This window comes from Mobula birostris, chromosome 15 (assembly GCF_030028105.1).
Source record: "Mobula birostris isolate sMobBir1 chromosome 15, sMobBir1.hap1, whole genome shotgun sequence".
Lineage (NCBI taxonomy): Eukaryota > Metazoa > Chordata > Chondrichthyes > Myliobatiformes > Myliobatidae > Mobula > Mobula birostris.
The window spans coordinates 16611233-16631272 of record NC_092384.1 but is presented as its reverse complement, the minus strand read 5'-3'; the positions used below and the strand labels follow the sequence as shown (position 1 = coordinate 16631272).

Here is a 20040-nt window from a genome sequence, read left to right as displayed (position 1 = left end):
GAAAGTTACATATGTGGATAGAGCTTTGGCTGATTGGCAGGAAACAGAGTGAGAATAAGGGGATCCTATTCTGGTTGGCTGCCGGTTACCAGTGGTGTTCCACAGGGGTCCGTGTTGGGGCCGTTTCTTTTTACATTGTACATCAATGATTTGGATTATGGAATAGATGGCTTTGTGGCTAAGTTTGCTGACGATACGAAGATAGGTGGAGGGGCTGGTAGTGCTGAGGAAACAGAGAGTCTGCAGAGAGACTTGGATAGACTGGAAGAATGGGCAAGGAACTGGCAAATGAAATACAATGTTGGAAAGTGTATGGTTATGCACTTTGGCAGAAGAAATAAACGGGCAGACTATTATCTAAATGGGGAAAGAATTCAAAGTTCTGAGATGCAACCGGACTTGGGAGTCCTCGTACAGGATATCCATAAAGTTAACCTCCAGGTTGAGTCAGTAGTGAAGAAGGCGAATGCAATGTTGGCATTCATTTCTAGAGGAATAGAGTATAGGAGCAGGGATGTGATGTTGAGGCTTTATAAGGCGCTGGTGAGACCTCACTTGGAGTACTGTGGGCAGTTTTGGTCTCCTTATTTAAGAAAGGATATGCTGACGTTGGAGAGGGTACAGAGAAGATTCACTAGAATGATTCCGGGAATGAGAGGGTTAACATATGAGGAATATTTGTCCGCTCGTGGACTGTATTCCTTGGAGTTTAGAAGAATGAGGGGAGACCTCATAGAAACCTATCAAATGTTTAAAGGCATGGACAGAGTGGATGTGGCAAAGTTGTTTCCCATGATGGGGGGTGTCTAGTACAAGAGGGCATGGCTTAAGGATTGAAGGGCGCCCATTCAGAACAGAAATGTGAAGACATTTTTTTAATCAGAGGGTGGTGAATCTATGGAATTTGTTGCTACGGGCAGCAGTGGAGGCCAAGTCATTGGGTGTATTTAAGGCAGAGATTGATAGGTATCTGAGTAGCCAGGACATCAAAGGTTATGGTGAGAAGGTGGGGGAGTGGGACTAAATGGGAGAATAGATCAGCTCATGATAAAATGGCGGAACAGATTCGATAGGCCAAATGGCTGACTTCTGTTCCTTTGTCTTATGGTCTTATTACATCATTCCCATAAAATAATTGTCCCAATCCACTCCTTCTAAATCCTTTCGCATCTCCTCAAAGTTAGCCTTTCTCCAATCAAAAATCTGAACCCTGGGTCCAGTCCTATCCTTCTCCATAATTATATTGAAACTAATGGTATTGTGATCACTGGACCCGAAGTGCTCCCCAACACATACCTCCGTCACCTGCCCTATCTCATTCCCTAACAGGAGATCCAACACTGCCCCTTCTCTAGTTGGTACGTCTATGTATTGCTGCAAAAAACTATCTTGCACACATTTGACAAACTCCAAACCATCCAGCTCTTTTATAGAATGAGCTTCCCAGTCTACGTGAGGAAAATTAAAATCTCCCACAATCACAACCTTGTGCTTACTACAAATATTTGCTATCTCCTTACAAATTTGCTCCTCCAGTTCTTGGTCCCCATTAGGTGATCTATAATACACCCCTATTAGCGTCACTACACCTTTCCTATTCCTGAATTCCACCCAAATACCCTCCCTGGACGAGTCCATTAATCTATCCTGCCAGAGGACCGCTGTTATATTTTCTCTGACAAGCAATGCAACACCTCCCCCTCTTTCCCCTCGTATTCTATCACACCTGAAGCAACGAAATCCTGGAGTATTTAGTTGCCAATCACACCCTTCCTGCAACCATGTTTCAAATAGCTACAACATCATATTTCCAGGTATCAATCCATGCTGTAAGCTCATCTACCTTTCTTACAATGCTCCTAGCATTAAAATAGATGCATTTAAGAATGTCTCCACCTCTTACTCTCTTTTTATCCTTAATGGAGTCCTGACGAAGGGTCTCTGCCCGAAACATCGACTGTACCTCTTCCTAGAGATGCTGCCTGGCCTGCTGCGTTCACCAGCAACTTTGATGTGTGTTGCTTGAATTTCCAGCATCTGCAGAATTCCTGTTGTTTTGTTATCTTTTTCGTCCTTGGTCCCTACATCTTTGGTCTAAGTGCTCCTGATCTCTGACCCCTGCCTATCCTCCCTCACAGACTGTCTACTCGCTTTTTCTATTTGTGAAGTAACCTCCTCTCTCCTAGTCTCTTTAATTTGATTCCCACCCCTTAACCATTCTAGTTTAAAGTCAGCTCAGTAGCCCTTGCAAATCTCCCCACCAGGATATTGGTCCCTCTAGTATTCAAGTGTAACCCGTCCTTTTTGTACAGGTCACATCTGCACCAAAAGAGGTCCCAATGATTGAAAAACTTGAATCCCTGCCCCCTGCTCCAATCCCTCAGCCACGCATTTATCCCCCACCTCATTGCATTCCTACTCTCACGGTCGCGTAGCACAGGCAGTAATCCAAACACATGTTTGGACACTGAATGACCTTTGTTGTGGCTGCAGGCAAAGTGGTTTTTGGAGGATCGATCAGGTGGATTGATCAGTGGCTCTTGCAGTGAAAACAAAAGGCAGTGACTGGTGGGTAGTTTTCCATGTGTCCACCCTTCCCTGGGTGATAGCTCCACCACAGAAAACTGGTCCCCTTTGTTGTGGTCACAGTCAGTGCCTTTTAAAGGATTTTGGAGGACAACGAGCAGATCGACGGCGTCAGCTCAGCTGAAGACTCAAATCTATCTCTCTCCCTCTCCCTCTCCCTCTCCCTCTCCCTCTCCCTCTCCCTCTCCCTCTCCCTCTCCCTCTCCCTCTCCCTCTCCCTCTCCCTCTCCCTCTCCCTCCCCCTCTCCCTCTCCCTCCCCCTCCCCCTCCCCCTCCCCCTCCCCCTCCCCCTCCCCCTCCCCCTCCCCCTCCCCCTCCCCCTCCCCCTCCCCCTCCCCCTCCCCCCCCCCCTCCCCCTCCCCCCCCATACCCTGAACTGAACTTTACTCATCATTGTGACTGTATCTTTTTACCCCTAGACGTAAAGAAGCTTGGTTTTTCACATATATTTCCACACTTACTGATTTACTTGTATATAATCATTGCTAACCTGTTTGATTTATCTACATTTATTTAACTGTATTGCATAGTTACTAATAAATATCATTAATTAGTAGCAATACTGGACTCCAAAGTGTTTTCTATTTCTGCTGGTTCTTTATTCCCATCACGGGGTACGTGACATTACCAATCTGAACTGACTGGGGTCTTCAAGTGAGGAAAATCCAATTGCACAAGGAGGTATTAAGGCCTAGGTATTGAAGCTTATTGATTAGCTTTGAGGGGATGATAGTATTGAATGCTGAGCTGCAGTTGATAAAGAACATCCTGATTGATGCATCTTTACTGTCTAGATATTCCAGGGTTGAGTGAAAAGCCAATGAAATGGCAGCAACTGTGGATCTGTTGTGACAGTAGGCGAATTAGAGGAGATCCAAGTATCTTCTCAGGCAGGATTTGATGTTTCATCATCAACTTCTCAAAGCACTTCATCACAGTGGATGTAAATGCTACTGGACAATAGTCATTGAGACAGATTACCATGTTTTTCTTAGGCACCACTATAAGTGAAGCTTGCTTGAAGCAGGCAGGTACCTCAGATTGCTGATGCAAGAGGTTAAAGATATTGTTGAGCACTCCAGCGATTTGATCAGCACAGGTCTTTAGTACTCAGCCAGATACAGTACCCCATCCGGCCGGGATGCCTTCCATGAGTTCACCCTCCTGAAGGCTATTCTCAAGTCAGCCTCGGAGACTGAAGTCACAGGGTCATCAGGGGCTGTGGGAGTTCTTGAATGCTCTTCCATGTTTTGAAGATGAAAGCAAGCATAGAAGGCATTGAGCTCATCCAGGAGTGAAGCCTTGTTTTCACTTATGTTGCTTGATTTCACTTTTTAAGTAGTGATAGTATTCAAGGTGTGGCACAGCTGTCGAGCATCCTTCAGTAATTCAAGTTTGGTCTGGAATTGCCACTTTATGAGTGCTTTGAGAAGACAATTTATTTGTGCTAAATAACTAACGTTGGCCACATTATTGCAGTGTTTGTTCCAATTTGTATGTAGCCTTATTTCAGAGTAAATAGCATCAGCATTTGGGTGTCTTTCAAGATTGTGACATGATCATCTATAATAATAGTCATAGTCATACTTTATTGATCCCGGGGGAATCTGGTTTTCGTTACAGTTGCACCATAAATAATAAATAGTAATATGTAAATTATGCCAGTAAATTATGAAGTAAGTCCAGGACCAGCCTATTGGCTCAGGGTGTCTGACCCTCCAAGGCAGGAGTTGTAAAGTTTGATGGCCACAGGCAGGAATGACTTCCTATGACGCTCTGTGCTGCATCTCGGAGGAATGAGTCTCTGGCTGAATGTGCCCACCCAGTACATTATGTAGTGGATGGGAGACATTGACCAAGATGGCATGCAACTTAGACAGCATCCTCTTTTCAGACACCACCATCAGAAAGTCCAGTTCCATCCCTACAATATCACTGGCCTTACAAATGAGTTTGTTGATTCTGTTGGTGTCTGCTACCCTCAGCCTGCTGCCCCAGCACACAACAGCAAACACGATAGTACTGGCCACCACAGACTCGTAGAACATCCTCAGCATCGTCCGGCAGATGTTAAAGGACCTCAGTCTCCTCAGGAAATAGAGACGGCTCTGACCCTTCTTGTAGACAGCCTCAGTGTTCTTAGACCAGTCCAGTTTATTGTCAATTCGTATCCCCAGGTATTTGTAATCCTCCACCATGTCCACCCTGACCCCCTGGATGGAAACAGGGGTCACCGGTACCTTAGCTCTCCTCAGGTCTACCACCAGCTCCTTAGTCTTTTTCACATTAAGCTGCAGATAATTCTGCTCATACCATGTGACAAAGTTTCCTACCATAGCCCTGTACTCAACCTCCTCTCCCTTGCTGATGCATCCAACTATGGCAGAGTCATATGAAAATTTCTGAAGATGACAAGACTCTGTGCAGTAGTTGATGGAATATTGATGGAAAGTAACTTGTTTACCAGTGAACACACATCAAAGTTGCTGGTGAATGCAGCAGGCCAGGCAGCATCTCTGGAAAGAGGTACAATCGCCGTTTCAGGCCGAGACCCTTCGTCAGGACTTGTTTACCAGTGAACATGCTTTTGAGTGCAAGAAGCAGATATCAGTGATAGCTGCTGTATTGGCAGATGGCATGGGCTAACACTTGGTGAGGTGGATAGTCCACCAATAGAAGGATGAGAAAGTGGTTAAGAGCAAATAGGTGGGAAAGAGCTTCAGCTTGAGGGAGCGTTGAATGCCTCCTATCTTTGATGTAAAGGGTGGCACAAAAGGAGGCTGCAGACTGAATTCCGCTGAAGTTTGATGCTGGGCAGTGGTGGAAAGGTTTGAGTACTGGGAATGTTTTTTTTAGATCATGATTGGAACAACAGCATGACCAATAAAGTGAGAAAATGTAGTTGTCATTGCTGCAACATTGTAGTTGAGGAGGGGTTAATGCTTGCAGAAAAAGTGGGAATATTATGGCGTATTTGGGTAAAAAGGAATATGAAAATAGCTCTAAGGTTTGGAGTGTTTTTATGGGTTGAGAGCAGCCAGATGATCTGAAACTTCGTTGACCAATATTTCATCATTTTTGGCCTAGTGCAAATGTAATGAACTCTTCAGTGTTAAGTTTTAAAAATGTTGTTTATGTTATGTATAATTTATATTGATGTCAGTTTGTTAATTTGTGTTTGTAATGTGTTATGCTACTATTTCAAAAAGCTAATTTCCATGGCATACCCTGGTTATGTATGTACTTCCATGGTGATAAACTTGAATTTTTTTTTCACAATTTCATAAAACTAAAACTCTGCTGTTGACAATGCATGGAAACAATGCATAGATCAGAAAGTTTTTGCTCAAACTGACTGTCTTGGGTCCCATGAATTTCTCTTTAAGTGGCATTTTGATTGGCTCTGGCACTGCATCTGTCTGGTGTAAAACCTCCCTCTGATACACGGAAAATGCTTGTATGCAGTGTGATACCTGACTTTTATTATGGGGACAGGGTCACTTGCAGAAGACTTTGGTTTTAACAATTCAATTTACACGCAAACAATGGTATTTGATGGGTCAACACTCAAATTGCATTCTTTTTCTGATTGAAATTTCTGATCACATTCAATACAGATTCATTCCATTGCCCATGGAGGTGGGATCATAGTCACATTTAGGAGCTTTAATGTCATACTAGGCAGTTGTGGCTGCTGCTGGTCTCAGTAGCAGCCAGCTTGGCCAGTTGTTTGCATTGAACTCTTCAACGTAATGCAATCTGCTTGGAGACTAGCTGAAGATATCCAGTCAGGGCTGCCTGCCCATGGCCCTGATAGCCTTTTTACCACCATAACTTGTACAGGTAACCTTCCAGGGCCCTCTGTTCCTTTGAGAGACATTCTCACATTGTGGCATACTTTCATTAAGTATCCATCCCTAAAGTTAGATGAGTGCTCCGTATATTATTGGGGGCTGGGTTGGGGAGGGTCGGGGGTTGGGGACCATATATCCCCTTCAGAGCTGGCTGCAGGGATTGTCTTTGTTGGGCCACATGCTCTGAATTCTGAGAACTCACAGGGCATTATTTCGGAATGCTATTGCTGATAGTGGCTGCTTTCAGAGTGGCATGATGCAGTTAAGCCAAAAATTCTGTTCCTTGGCCTTGCAATTAAAGTTGTTGCTTTTCAGGTAACTCCAATAAATAACTTCAATGTGACTCTCAGTGTTGTTTTAATGCAATGGAAAACTAGCAACTAAGGCACTAAGTTCCTAGATGTGATTTTATTTATTTGCCTGCAATGTAACTAGTTTTTCCAAAAAAAAATCAAAGTTGCTGGGCTCCAGGAAATCATGTTCCTATTTTGTGAGTTCAGTTTTATTTTTCCATTTTGGAAGCTCATGTGAGGAAATTGACTTCAGGTGGAAAGTTTATTTTGTGCTGCTTTAGAAATTCCTAATAGCTAAATCAAGATGTTTTTAGTAGAAATAGAACAGTTAATCATTAATGAAGCAAAGAAACCTCATGATTTTGTCAGTGGAACCATAGCTAAAATCATGTGTACTTTAACAATTTTATATTAAATTTTAAATCTTCATTTTAAAATAAAATTAAATATTTTCTGAAAATGCATGTGGATTTTTCAAACACAAAAGGCAAAATAAATGTTGTCATGCTGTTATTTTGGCCTGGATTCCTTTAAAATATGTGATGTTCAGTTTGCTTTTTGTTTGTGATGGACTCTGTTCCCTGACCATAGCAATAAATGTTCGTTCATAATATAGCAGAGCACAGACCATTAGGCAGCTTGTTTGCAGTTTAGCAGATTACAGAATCTGATTGCAAAGTGGTTGTGTATGTGTGTATTTTCTTAAATCTTACAGATGTTTGACTTGTATTGCTCCTGTATTTGGGGAGAAAGGTAATGTAGTTCCTGCAGGGAAATAGATCTTCAATCTTGTTCTGTTTGGTAACTGGTTCCTGATTAAGTATAACTTTGAAATCTGAGCCTTGATTCTATTTCTATTCCTATTACAGTAATTTGTTTCATGGTGTCAGATATTTGTGCACATTGAACTTGTCAGTATTTAATAGCTACAGCATTTTCCTGCCATCCTACTTGGAAGCTAATCCCAACTGTCAACCACAATTGTCCGAAGCAGTGTTGATGAGCATCAATTTTATGTATATTATGCTGGTCTTGTTTTAGACTTGGCAAGATTAAGGCAGAATAGTTTTGGGTGACGTTTCACCTAACTTACACTATCCAGTTTATCTATGATCCTTTAACTTGAATTCTCATTTTTGGAATCACTCCTATTTCTGTAATTTTCTCCATTCTCCTAACCATAATTTAATGGCTCCAACATTGGCACTCCAGACTTCAACTCCCAAGACTTTAAGCCCTGCAGTTTGTTTCCCTTACCATCAGTTCCCTCTGTTTTTTTTTCTAAGATGTTACCTGTTTGAGTGTTTGGCCAACTGCTCTCATGGCTCACTTTTCAAACTTTTGTTTAACATTGTTTCTGTGAGCAAAATACTCCAAGATGCTGCATTAAGCTCACGACTTAAATGACTATTTTTGTGGGCTTTATACCACTTGCTCTTTAAAGTATTACTCTGAATTTGTATTACTCCTCCTGCAGTTCACTGTCTTGTGTAGGTGATTTGGAAGAACACATCTCTCTCTGCTCATTAACCCAAATGTAATCTACTTTTAGAGTTAGCAGTGTCTTAGCTCTATTTGTCAATTTATTGGTAGTGGTGGTAGGGGAGGGGTGAAGCTAATTTCAGTTTTGGACATCCATTGAAAAGTGAAGTTTTTGTAACTCTGTTGATGGCAATGATCCAGTTGCTGAAGCTCTGTTGTTAATTCGTTTTCCAGGTGCTGGTGAACACAGCATGTTGTCTTCTGATGTTAATTGGAAAACTGATCCAGTACGTGGTCTTTGGAACTCTGCGGGTCAGTGAAAGACAGGTAAGGGTCAATTTTTAAGACTGGAAGGAGTAAAACTCTTTAAAATATTGCAATTATATTTTATCTCCTATTTGCAATGTCTTTAGAAGATTAGTCTTCTGAAGCTTTAGTGTTTGTGTTTGTTTGTGTCAATTTGAAAAAAGATTTTAAAAATGAGCATGTGCTTTAGGGAAGTTCCCTTGTATTCTTCCAGTACTCCATTGCAATCAAAAATATCAGCTTCACTTTATTCCCACTGTTCCCAAGTTACCTTACATGCATAGTTACTGAGATTAGTGGTAAAGTCCTACAGTTAGTTCTTCTCGAGCTGAGGTCAGGAAGTAAGGCTCGAGCATTATATTTATACCTTTTGTATTAATCTTAAATTGTGCACTGGAATTTCTTGGAAATCTGAATATAGTTTTTCAAACTGAACTCAAGATATTTTAGTGTAACTAAAAAAAAGGTACAAATTCTAAGGGGAAAAAGCTTTTAAACAGGTAGTTTTGTCACCTTTTGCCAAAAAAGCCCTTTAAGAGAGAGAATACTGAATGTTTATAGAGGTTTAGAAGCCATGCTTCTGCCCTTACTTAGTAACTTGTATTATTTAAATTCCTGTTATTTTAGCATCCAACCTTCATCCTTGACCCTATTCCTTTAACTGATGATTATACAACTCTTTTTCTTCTCACAGCCATATCGCTTTGTAAACTGTTCCTCCTTACTTTGGCACACTAGTCAAGTGACTTCAGATGTTGTGAAAGAAATAATTGAAGGCAGCCTTTTATAGTTCTCAGGTTCAGACTGTGGATCGTTCAGCTGCTCTTTGCAGCGTACAATGTCCAGGGCTTTCAATTGCCAATCATTGCTAGTCTTTCTTAAATAATGACATACTACAGATGTAGGATGATGTACACTGTGATTTTAATTTGCAGAGATGTTAAAATAATGGCAAGTTTCTATGTGGGTTTGTATTAAGAAGTTTGCTTTTGGTGATTGGGGGGAGGAAAAAAAGCAATTTTTATACCTGAATCTTTTTAGTTCATAGATAGTAAACATTTGTACCAAACCTCTTGAATTAAAATAGAGCAATTCCGTAGAGTGGATAAAAATTGATCTGGTGAAATTGTTGTGCAAGGATAATGTTTGGGCAAGTACAATTTGAAAAGCTAGCTTTTCTATACAAATAGGATCTGTTTTCAGCCACTGAAGAGGCAAGGATAGTGCTCCAGCACTATGGTGTAATGTCCAGATTTATGTTAGACACAAAGCAAAATGTCATGCAATCAGGAACTTGTGGAAATTTAAGCAATACACATAAAAGTTGCTAGTGAACGCAGCAGGCCAGGCAGCATCTCTAGGAAGAGGTGCAGTCGACATTTCAGGCCGAGACCCTTCGTCAGGACTGCTGTGTTCACCAGCAACTTTTATGTGTGTTGCTTTAATTTCCAGCATCTGCAGAATTCCTGTTGCTTGTGGAAATTTATACTGCTTATTATGATGTGTTAATCTGACCCAAGCAGAACCTTTTATGATGAACTTTCTGACTCTTGTTTCCTCTCTATAGCACCTGAAGGATAAATTTTGGAATTTCGTTTTCTACAAGTTTATCTTCATATTTGGTGTGCTAAATGTTCAAACTGTCGAGGAGGTGGTGATGTGGTGCCTTTGGTTTGCTGTTCTTGTCTTCCTTCACCTCATTGTCCAGCTATGTAAAGACCGCTTTGAATACGTAAGTCATGGACTTAAGTCCGTAAATTTAACTTGTGTATTGTACCTAAACAGGTTTGTATTGTAGATTATTTAACTTCACTTACAAACACACAGCAAGTTAAAAAGGAAAGATTATCCCGCTCAAATTTAAAATATTTTTATGAACTTGCTGCTTATTTTCTTCCATTTACTATTTTATAAACATGATTTGGATCAACACATTTAGACAAAACAATTGTAGTTTAATTTTAGCACAGTTTAAATGGAAACAGTTTCAATTAGAAACTTAAAAAGTTCTCTGCCTTGTATCACTTCTATTACAGCTACTATTTAGCAATGTTGCAATTTCTGACAATATTTGGTGTTATACTGGCTCTAGTGTTTACGCAGAACTCATCTTGTGTACTGAACAAATGAATTGTTTTAGTATTACTGTGAGGGCGCAAATAATGAACTTTTGTCTTGTCACCTTTACAGCTAAGTAAACCATTGCTCAGTTCCACAAGATCGCCTTTTGATCCTGGTAGACTTAACATGAGCAAATACATCAGGATTTAATTTCTGAGCTTCAAAGCACTCATAAGTAAAGAACTCGGCAATAAAGGTGCATCTTGTATAATCTCAACTGACTTTATAGAATCAGAAAGTTGACGACAGAAGGAAGCTTCTTGTCCCTTTGTGCCCACTGGTCAACAAAGTGACGTATAACTTGATTTCATTTTACAGCATTTGATCTGTAGCCCTATAGTAGTGGTCACCAACCTTTTTAAGCCCAAGATCCCCTACCTCGACCTCAGTGAAAGGCAAGATCTACCTACTAAATCGTTTAGAGAAAAAAACAGCTCAGATTGTACTTCCAATTTGAGGCCTATTATTTGGCCGAATTGTATTTGAATTACACAAAATACTTTTGTCAAACTTTCGAATTACAAACAAGAAAACACTATAACTAGCATATCAAACAGGCTGTAGCTGTCTTTCTTTAAGAATATTACAATACTTCACACCTTTAATTCTAAGTTTCATTATTTAATTTTATTTCAACATGAAAAATAAATTAATAAATATTGACTGTTGCACTCAGTGTGATGACTGGGGCTGAATACCTTCTGCTAGTTCCCTGAAATTTGGCTCATAACTACAGACAGCCAGTCTGAGACAGTCTGTGTGGTGCAGGGTTGCCAACTGTCACGTATTCCCCCCGCTAAGGTAGAGCGTTCCTATGAAACCGTTCATGCCGAAATGCTTTACATCGAAGAAGCAATTTATATGGGAAAAAATTTTAAGCGTTCCCCGACCCAAAAAAATAACCTACCAAATCAGACCAAATAACACATAAAACCTAAAATAACACTAACATATAGTAAAAGCAGGAATGATATGATAAATACACAGCCTATATAAAGTAGAAATAATGAAAATATGCCAAAACCGATTCGTGGGGTAAAAAAACCGGCACGTACGCACATGCGCACACAGGTGCCCACGCAAAGCTTGATGGTCGTGGTAGTCTTTCTCGGGGTAAACACAAATGTCCGGGATTTGTCCCTTATTTGGGAGTGAGAAAGTTGACAACCCTAGTGAGGTGTCTGTCAGTAAGTCAGCTCCTGTATTTAGATTTAGTAATTTTCATCTGTGAAAATGCAATTTCACATAGATAAGTTGACCTGAAGTAGGCACTGACTTTTAGAGCTATAAAACCAACGCACACACTGCGCATTGTTGGGGCCCCATCAGTAGTAATTGCCATCAGTTTATGAATGGGGATGTCATTTTCACTGACATATTTTTAAAAGCTCATTGTAAGATCCTCACCTCTCATTCTTTCCTTTAATTGCAAAAGAGTGAGGAAGTCCTCCTTTGTTGTAAAATCCTGGAAAGCCATTCTGACAAATACAACAAGCTTACATCCAGGGATTCATCGAACTGTAGTGAAAAATATTCACGTCCTCTGACGGTGACTCTACCCTCCTTGTCACTGTTGCAGGGCCAAGCAGTATATTATGTATTGCGGTTGTGATGCCGTTTTTGTTTTTAAAGTCATTAAAAACAGTCTCTGCGGTAATGGTCATTGCTTCCTTGAATAAATTGCCATCTGTAAAAGGCTTCTTGTGTTTAGCCAAAAGGTGACTTACACGAAATGATGCTTCAATAGCAGCCTTATTTTGAGCAGCGCGTTTTGTGGAAAATGATTGCTGGGCCTTCAACCCCGATTTCAGCTCCTCAACTTTCCAGGCACGAATTGCGCTCTTTGGGGAGTAGGTGTCTTTAAATTCCTGGTGTTTGGTGCTGTGGTGCTGCTCCAGATTCCCTCTTTTAGTCAGTGCTTGTGTTTGGTGGCACAACCATACACACTTGTCTTTTACCAAGGTAAATAGAAATTCCTCTTCCCATTCTGGATGGAATTTGTATGTTTTCACCTTCTTTCATGGAGCCTCCACTATGCTGTCAGGATATCACAAGCGATTGCCGATTGCGTCGTCTCTGATCTGGGTTGACATTCACGTGCTGGGTGGCACCTAATTAATTATCTTGTTTATTTGGGCTTTTTTTCTTAAAAATGTGCTGTGTGCATCCCGACTACCGCTGTACCCCTGTATGCTTCGTGGCCCAGAGGTTGGGGACGCTGCCATATATGATGTTTGTGACAGTCTGTGCTCTTACCTAATCTGATTGGTCACTTTGATGCAGCACAGGCTACGCTGAAAACGCGGTGCATGGTGGGGGAACTACACACATACGCACTGGGCAGAAAGAACGGAACTAAACCCCCGCAACCCGGAAACAATCTCTCTTTACAAACAGCTTTTTAGTGAAAATATTGCTATATTAGCCTAATCAGTATTACTTACTTTTATAATGCTCACATTACAACAGTATTTGTGTATTTATTTTTGATTTTTCTTCGGGATCTACTGGGAAAGTCTTAAAGATCGACGGGTTGACGACCCCTACTCTATAGTATAGAGTCCTTTTAAATTCACATTCACTTTATAAATTGCTGATGGATCTGTGATTACTCTTCCAGATGTTGGATTAAAGATCTCAATCACTCTGAGTGACTTTTATTCTGCATTCATCTTGTATCTCTCCCTGCTATCAACTAACTTAAATCTATTAAAACAAAACCTGCAGATGTTAGAAAATGGAAATGAAAATAAATATTGATGGGAATAATTCATAGATTAAGCAAAATTTATGGAGAGAGAAATAGTGTTTCAAGTTAACAATATTTCATCAGAACTGAGAATGAAATGTCATTGACTGTTCCTCTTTCTACGGAAGCTATATGATCTAAATGTTTCTAGCATTATTTAATGTTTTTAGGTTTCTTTTATTTTATGCCCCCTCCTCTTTGGCCTCAATGGGTAACAAGCCTCGTGCTCCTGTGATTTCTCTTTCTAAGTGTTTTGAAGAATCTGTGGACAAACACTGCAAGGTCAATTTGTTATTGGACATTGCACAATTTATTGCTTACTTTAAGTAAAATACATTATCTTGTACTTTTGGATTAAATTCCATTTGTCACTTTTCAGCCTGATTGGCCATACAATTATGAAGTTGAAAGTCTGGCCAACTTGTGTATCATCTGCAAGTATCTTACAGATCCCTAAATTCTAAAATGTTAATTCTGTGTATGTCACAAAAATACTAGTTTAATATTATTATCTGCTTTTTGCTACTGGTTTGAACCAAATTGCAACCCTCTTGGATCCTGTGCAGCATCATATTTTAACTAGTTTACCATAGACAAATTTGTTTAAAATCTTGCTGAAATCTACATAGACTTCCACAAATGCGCTGTCTTTGTGGACTCATTATGTTTCCTTCAAATTAATCAAATACAACTTTCCCATAAAATGGTTTTCCTTGACTCACTGCTGAACTTTACTTCTGAATGAATGTTTAAATTGATATAAGTAATTTGCCTACCACTGAAATTAAAGAAATTGACCTTTTTAATTACGATTGAAAAGGAGGTAAACTATAGCATTAATATTACAGTATTTCTGTTCTCAATTAGGACTTTTGCAATGATGAGGAAAAATGAAGAGTAGCTGCAATTCATTCCTTTGGTGCTTTTAACTCCCTGGGATATGTTTCATTTGGTCCTGCTAGGTTTATCCCCTTCCAATTCCATATACTCCTCCGTCCTGTCTATATTTCATCTACTTTCTCAACAGCCTGTTCTGCTGTTTTCCAATATTCCTCTTTCTACACACATACACCATGCCAATTTCAGGGCTCTTAGAAAAATAGACTCAAACCGTATCCTTCACCTCTTTTGTTCCCTTTTATTTGTCTTGTTTACTGTCTACTTAAAATGAAGAAAATCCTAAAACGTTCCACTTGCTTATTTTTGTGACACCTCTTTGCTTTCTTCTGTTCCTTATTAATTTTCACCCTATGCCTCCATTCTTGACTTTTTATAGTGTTATTTCTCTTTGATACAGATGTAATGCCCTGGTTTATATTTTTTTTACCTGTGCGCTGTATGTATTTCAAATTGTGAGCAAGCTGTTTTTTTTCAGCTTATGTTCGGGTTACTGTTGAAGATAAGTGAGAGGAGAAATGTGTGCCATCCAATTAGGATGGTCGGATTAAGGGGAGGTTTCTTTGGTGAGGAACACTAAGGTTGGGCTTGGAGTTTTTGTTTGAGAGGAGATGAAGAGAGAAGATGCTGGGGAGAACCGGTTGTAGCATAGGATCCAGTGGGAGACCAGTTTGTTCGAGATGGATTGTGAGTGAAGTTCGGAAGGTGGTGTGTGCTTTCACGTTGACCGAGGGCACAGCAAGTCAATGACAGAGAAGTTCAAGATGAGCTCCAACTTGTGCACATTTCACTACTTAATTAGAATGGGCCCTTTTCTTTTAGTTATTCTTTACTAACCCTTTAGTTAAGACTCATAGATATAATTCCGTTAATCATATGCAGTGTACTGACTGTTATTTCGTGGCATCAATTTGTAACGGTAGCAAATGACACAGCATCTAAACAAACCGGGGTTTGGGGTAGGATCAAGCGCGCCTCAATCTCACGGGTTTGGTGGGGCTGGAGGTTGCCTTCCCTAGATTTGTGCAGCCAAGGTGTTTCACAGGCTTGCCCTTTTTGCCTTCTACCCTGTACAAACTTTGCCCAGTCCGGGTGTTCCACGTTTGGCAGTTCTTTTCCGTATCATTTGAATCTTTTTAAATGCTTCCAATTGCTTTGAAACAGCTATAGCATGAAGTAACTGGTTACTGTCCATATTTTTATTCTTCCTTTCCCAGCCAAGTAAAATTGGCTGTGTATTGTTTCAATCCTGTTTTATCGTTGTCCTTTTTCCTTAACAATATGAATTCTAACTAGAATTTGAATTCTCATCACAAAGGTGTTCTCTCACTGATTTTAATCCTTCCCCTGCTCTGTCTCATTCCCTTAAAACTTCAGTTTTCAACTGCTGTCTTCTCTTTCCCCAACCCTTGACCCCCAATCCTCTTGTGCTTACTGCATACTGGCTGAATTTGTTTTATGAATTGTAATAACTTGCTCCTCTACCCTTTTAGACTGGAGCCCAACTAATATCTGGATAATTAAATTCTGCCTAAAATTCACTAACTTTACATTTCTCAAAGTTTGCTTGTAAATTTGCACTTTAGATATACTTTTCCAACAATGTGATTATATTTTCCTCCACCCTCCAGTTCAGTCCATAGAACCTCAGATGATCCTCCTGACATAATTTCTCAAAGCTTTGATTATATTGAACCAATATTATTAATCAGATTTGTACTAGCTCCCTGATGGGTTAAAAAAAATGGTGGTTTAATTATTGAAGATATTATGAAAGCTCTGCACTGTGATGCAAGTTGCAGGTATAGGTGTGGTATTGAATGTTCACAAATTTGTTATTTTATATTGCTGTATCATGCTCTTATAAGTGGGGATGATTTGAATGGTGACATATAAAGAACTTAAAAATTCAAAACTTGGAGAAAATTGGTCTGTACTCACTGAAACTTAGAAGATTGAGGAGGGATTTCATTGTTGGCTCCATCTTGGGTACTAGCCTACAAAGTACCCAGGACATCTTCAAGGATCGGTGTCTCAGAAAGGCAGCGTCCATTATTAAGGACCCCCAGCACCCAGGGCATGCCCTTTTCTCACTGTTACCATCAGGTAGGATGGTATGTGGGCACATGGCCAAGTGGTTAAGGTGTTCTACTAGCGATCGTGAGTTCGAGCCCCAGCCGAGGTAGCGTGTTGTGTCCTTGAGCAAGGCACTTAATCACAGTGCTGTGCGACAACACTGGTGCCAAGCTGTATGGGTCCTAATGCCCTTCCCTTGGACAACATCGGTGTCGTGGAGAGGGGAGACTTGCAGCATGGTCAACTGCCGGTCTTCCATACAACCTTGCCCAGGCCTGCACCCTGGAGAGTGAAGACTTTCCAGGCGCAGATCCATGGTCTTGCAAGACTAACGGATGCCTTTAACTTTAACCATCAGGTAGGAGGTATAGAAGCTTGAAGACACACACTCAGTGATTCAGGAACAGCTTCTTCCCCTCTGCCATCCGATTCCTAAATGGACATTGAACATTCCTAAATGGACACTACCTCATTTTAAAAAATACTATTTCTGTCTTTTTGTACAATTTTTAATCTATTCAATATACATACACTGTAATTTATTTATTATTATATATTTTTTCTTCTGTATTATATATTGCATTGAACTGCTGCTGCTAAGTTAACAAATTTCACGTCACATAATAAACATGATTCTGATTCTAAAAACTATCGAATATTGAAAGACCTAGTGGATGTGGAGAGATGTTTCTTATAGTGGGGGAGTCTAGGACCCAAAGGCATGGCCTCTGAATAGAAGGACTTCCCTTTAGAAAAGAGATGTGGAGGCATTTCTTTAGCCAGAGAGTGGTGAATCTGGAGTTTGTTGCCACAGACAGATGTGATGGCCAAGTCATTGGGTATATTTAAAGCGGAAGTTGATAAGTTCTTGAATAGTAAGGGTATCAAAGGTTACTGGGAGTAGGAAGGAGAATGGGATTGAGAGGGATAATAAATTAGATGTGATGGAATGGTGGGTCAGACTCAATCGGCTGAATAGCCTAATGCTGCTCCTGTATCTTATGGTTTTATAATCTTGTGATACTCTAATCCAAAACTGTATCTGCCATTTTAACAATCTAACTATTCCATATTTTCCTGTAACAGAAACAGAGTTTAACAGGTTAGATTGAGATTTGCAAGTTGTGTAAAAGTCTTTACAAAACAAAAACTAAGCAGGGCAAACAGATTGTTTTGAATCCAGCTAATTTTTTTTTTGTCCTTTGAATGGAATTAATTAGTAGCTCCTGATGTAATCTTATTCCTGGCGCATTTTACTTTCCTTTAATTTTTGTCTCTTTTTGCTCTACTTATTACATTGTTCTTTCTTTGCTTCCAGTTATCTTTCTCACCAACTACTCCAATGAGTAGCCATATCAGAGTCTTGGCACTGCTGGTTTCGATGTTACTGTCCTGTTGTAGTCTGGCTGTGGTTTGTGTGCTGGTTGGATTTTCACACGGAATGCATACTCTCTCTTTCATGGCAGCTGAGGTAAGATAACTAAAGTGTATGGCAGTAGCTGATTGTGTGATCACTCTGTATGGAAATGGAGACTTTGCAATAAAAGATATTTTACAGATTTCTCTTTTTTTAAATATATCTCCCATGCTAGATTGTTAATATATAGATGCATTTTTTGGTCAGTGTTGTGCAAACAGAAAGTTCATTTCAGTAATTTCCATTTTTGTACACAATTACTTGCAAGGAACTATATTATGAGATTTCTTAATTTCTTCTGTTCCAGTGTTTGGTGGTGACTGTAAGGACAGCGCATGTTATTCTGAGGTAACTATAGTATATGATTTTCAAGGTGTTTGAAGAATTGTGGGTGGCATGGTGACAGTGTTCAGTTAGCAATTCATAATGTTAAATGTTTATTGGTCACCTGGTCATACAACAAGTTAGAATACTGTCCTTTCATTTCCAAGGTGTGTTTTTGTTTTTCCCCTTTTTTACTGTCACTTGTTGAGTAAAGTTTCAAGAACCAAGCTGTAGAGCTACATTTATTCTTGTAGCACACTAGCATACTGAGGAGATGGTTTAATTAATGAAATTACTGAAATTTGTTAAACATTTTAAGACTGCCTTCACAATTTTCCTTTTGAGCTGTGGTTGGTCCTGTTTATAGGTACTTTATTCATCTCTGGGACCTGAATCATGAGGGCACTTGGGAGAGTAAAGGCACCTATGTTTATTACACTGATTTTGTCATGGAATTGAATCTTCTCTCAGTGGATCTAATGCATCACATTCACATGCTGGTAAGTTGTATTTAACTGCACATGACTCTCCAGATTTGGGGTAAACTGGTTAGCCAAATTGGTTTATAGTTCAACAACATTGGGTTGCCGACAATCTTCCAAGATTCTGCTACTAAGTAAATGGTAGCGTTCTCTTTCCAATGGATGTGCTAAACATTAGTTCTGTTCATAATTCTGGAATTTGAATTGAACCTTAATGTTTTAGACTTGATTCCATGCCCATTCAAAACTGTGGAACTCTGCCTGGACTTTTACCATCCATTGCCAAGCATAAACAGGAAGCTCTCAATGGGATATACAGTAATTAGAGTGGCACATCACATTTTTTTTGAATGTAAGGAGTTTTTGGAATTAAGGAATAAAGGTCATGACTGTAAGCTGTTGATAAGAGTCCCAGAAAATACCCTGAGTTCCAGAGAGCAGTTTTCACAGCCAGTACAGCAAATGAGATAACATGCAGGTCTTGCTCTATTCCTGAGAACTGAACATAGACCAAGCAATTGTCATATTGGGGATATACTGTATGACTATGCTAAAATAAAAATATAAGTCAATCAAAAGTAGTGTTTAGTTAAACTAGGGAATTTAGTTAAAGTAGGAATTTTAACTCAACCATTCAGATTCCTTTGCAAGGTACAACGAATCAAGTTCCTACATGTGAGAAGGTGCCTGCAGCAAAGCAAATCCATCCCTCTAGTCTTCTGAACACTTGTTTGTATGTGTGGAGCATCTATATGGTGTCATTTGTAGCCTGAGTAGTAGCCTGCAGTAGCATTCTTATTTTTTCACCATGATTGAAAAAATATCAGAAAAGTAGACCATCTGAACACAATGAAATCATCATAAGAAGCATTGTTTAATCAATATACTGTATAATGCATATTAAAAGGGAAATCCTCCATCCACACGAGCAATGGCAGATCACCCATATCCATCCATAGTAAGTATCTACTTCAGTCAGACAATGTTCCAATCTTCCAACATCAAAATAGTTTGCACAAACGTAATAATTATTGTTCATATTCTGCATGGAGGTTGGTGACCAGTGGTGTTCCGCAAGGATCTGTTCTGGGACCCCTCTTCTTTGTGATTTTTATAAATGACCTGGATGAAGAAGTAGAAAGAAGTAAGTTTGCTGATGGCACGAAGGTTGGGAGTGTTGTGGATAGTCTGGAGGATTGTCAGAGGTTACAGCAGGACATCGATAGGATGCAGAACTGGGCTGAGAAGTGGCAGATGGACTTCAACCCAGATAAGTGTGAAGTAGTTCATTTTGGGAGGTCCAATTTGAAGACAATGTAATGTAAATGGTAAGACTCTTGGCAGTGTGGAGGATCTGAGAGATCTTGGGGTCTGTGTTGATAGGACATTCAAAGCTGCTGCACAGATTGACAGTGTTGTTAAGAAAGCATATGGTGTGTTGGCATTCATCAAC

The 20040-nt window shown here is 39.9% G+C and overlaps 1 protein-coding gene across 1 annotated transcript in view; it reads left to right on the top strand.

Annotated features, from left to right (window-relative positions):
* amfra (autocrine motility factor receptor a) overlaps positions 1 to 20040 on the top strand; it is a 71985-nt gene that overhangs the window by 28702 nt on the left and 23243 nt on the right. Inside the window, exons 2-6 of the mRNA XM_072279372.1 lie at positions 8450 to 8542; positions 10089 to 10253; positions 17683 to 17835; positions 18089 to 18129; positions 18473 to 18605. Of these exons, the coding sequence (XP_072135473.1) occupies positions 8450 to 8542; positions 10089 to 10253; positions 17683 to 17835; positions 18089 to 18129; positions 18473 to 18605 (585 nt within the window). The remainder of the gene's footprint in view (positions 1 to 8449; positions 8543 to 10088; positions 10254 to 17682; positions 17836 to 18088; positions 18130 to 18472; positions 18606 to 20040) is intronic.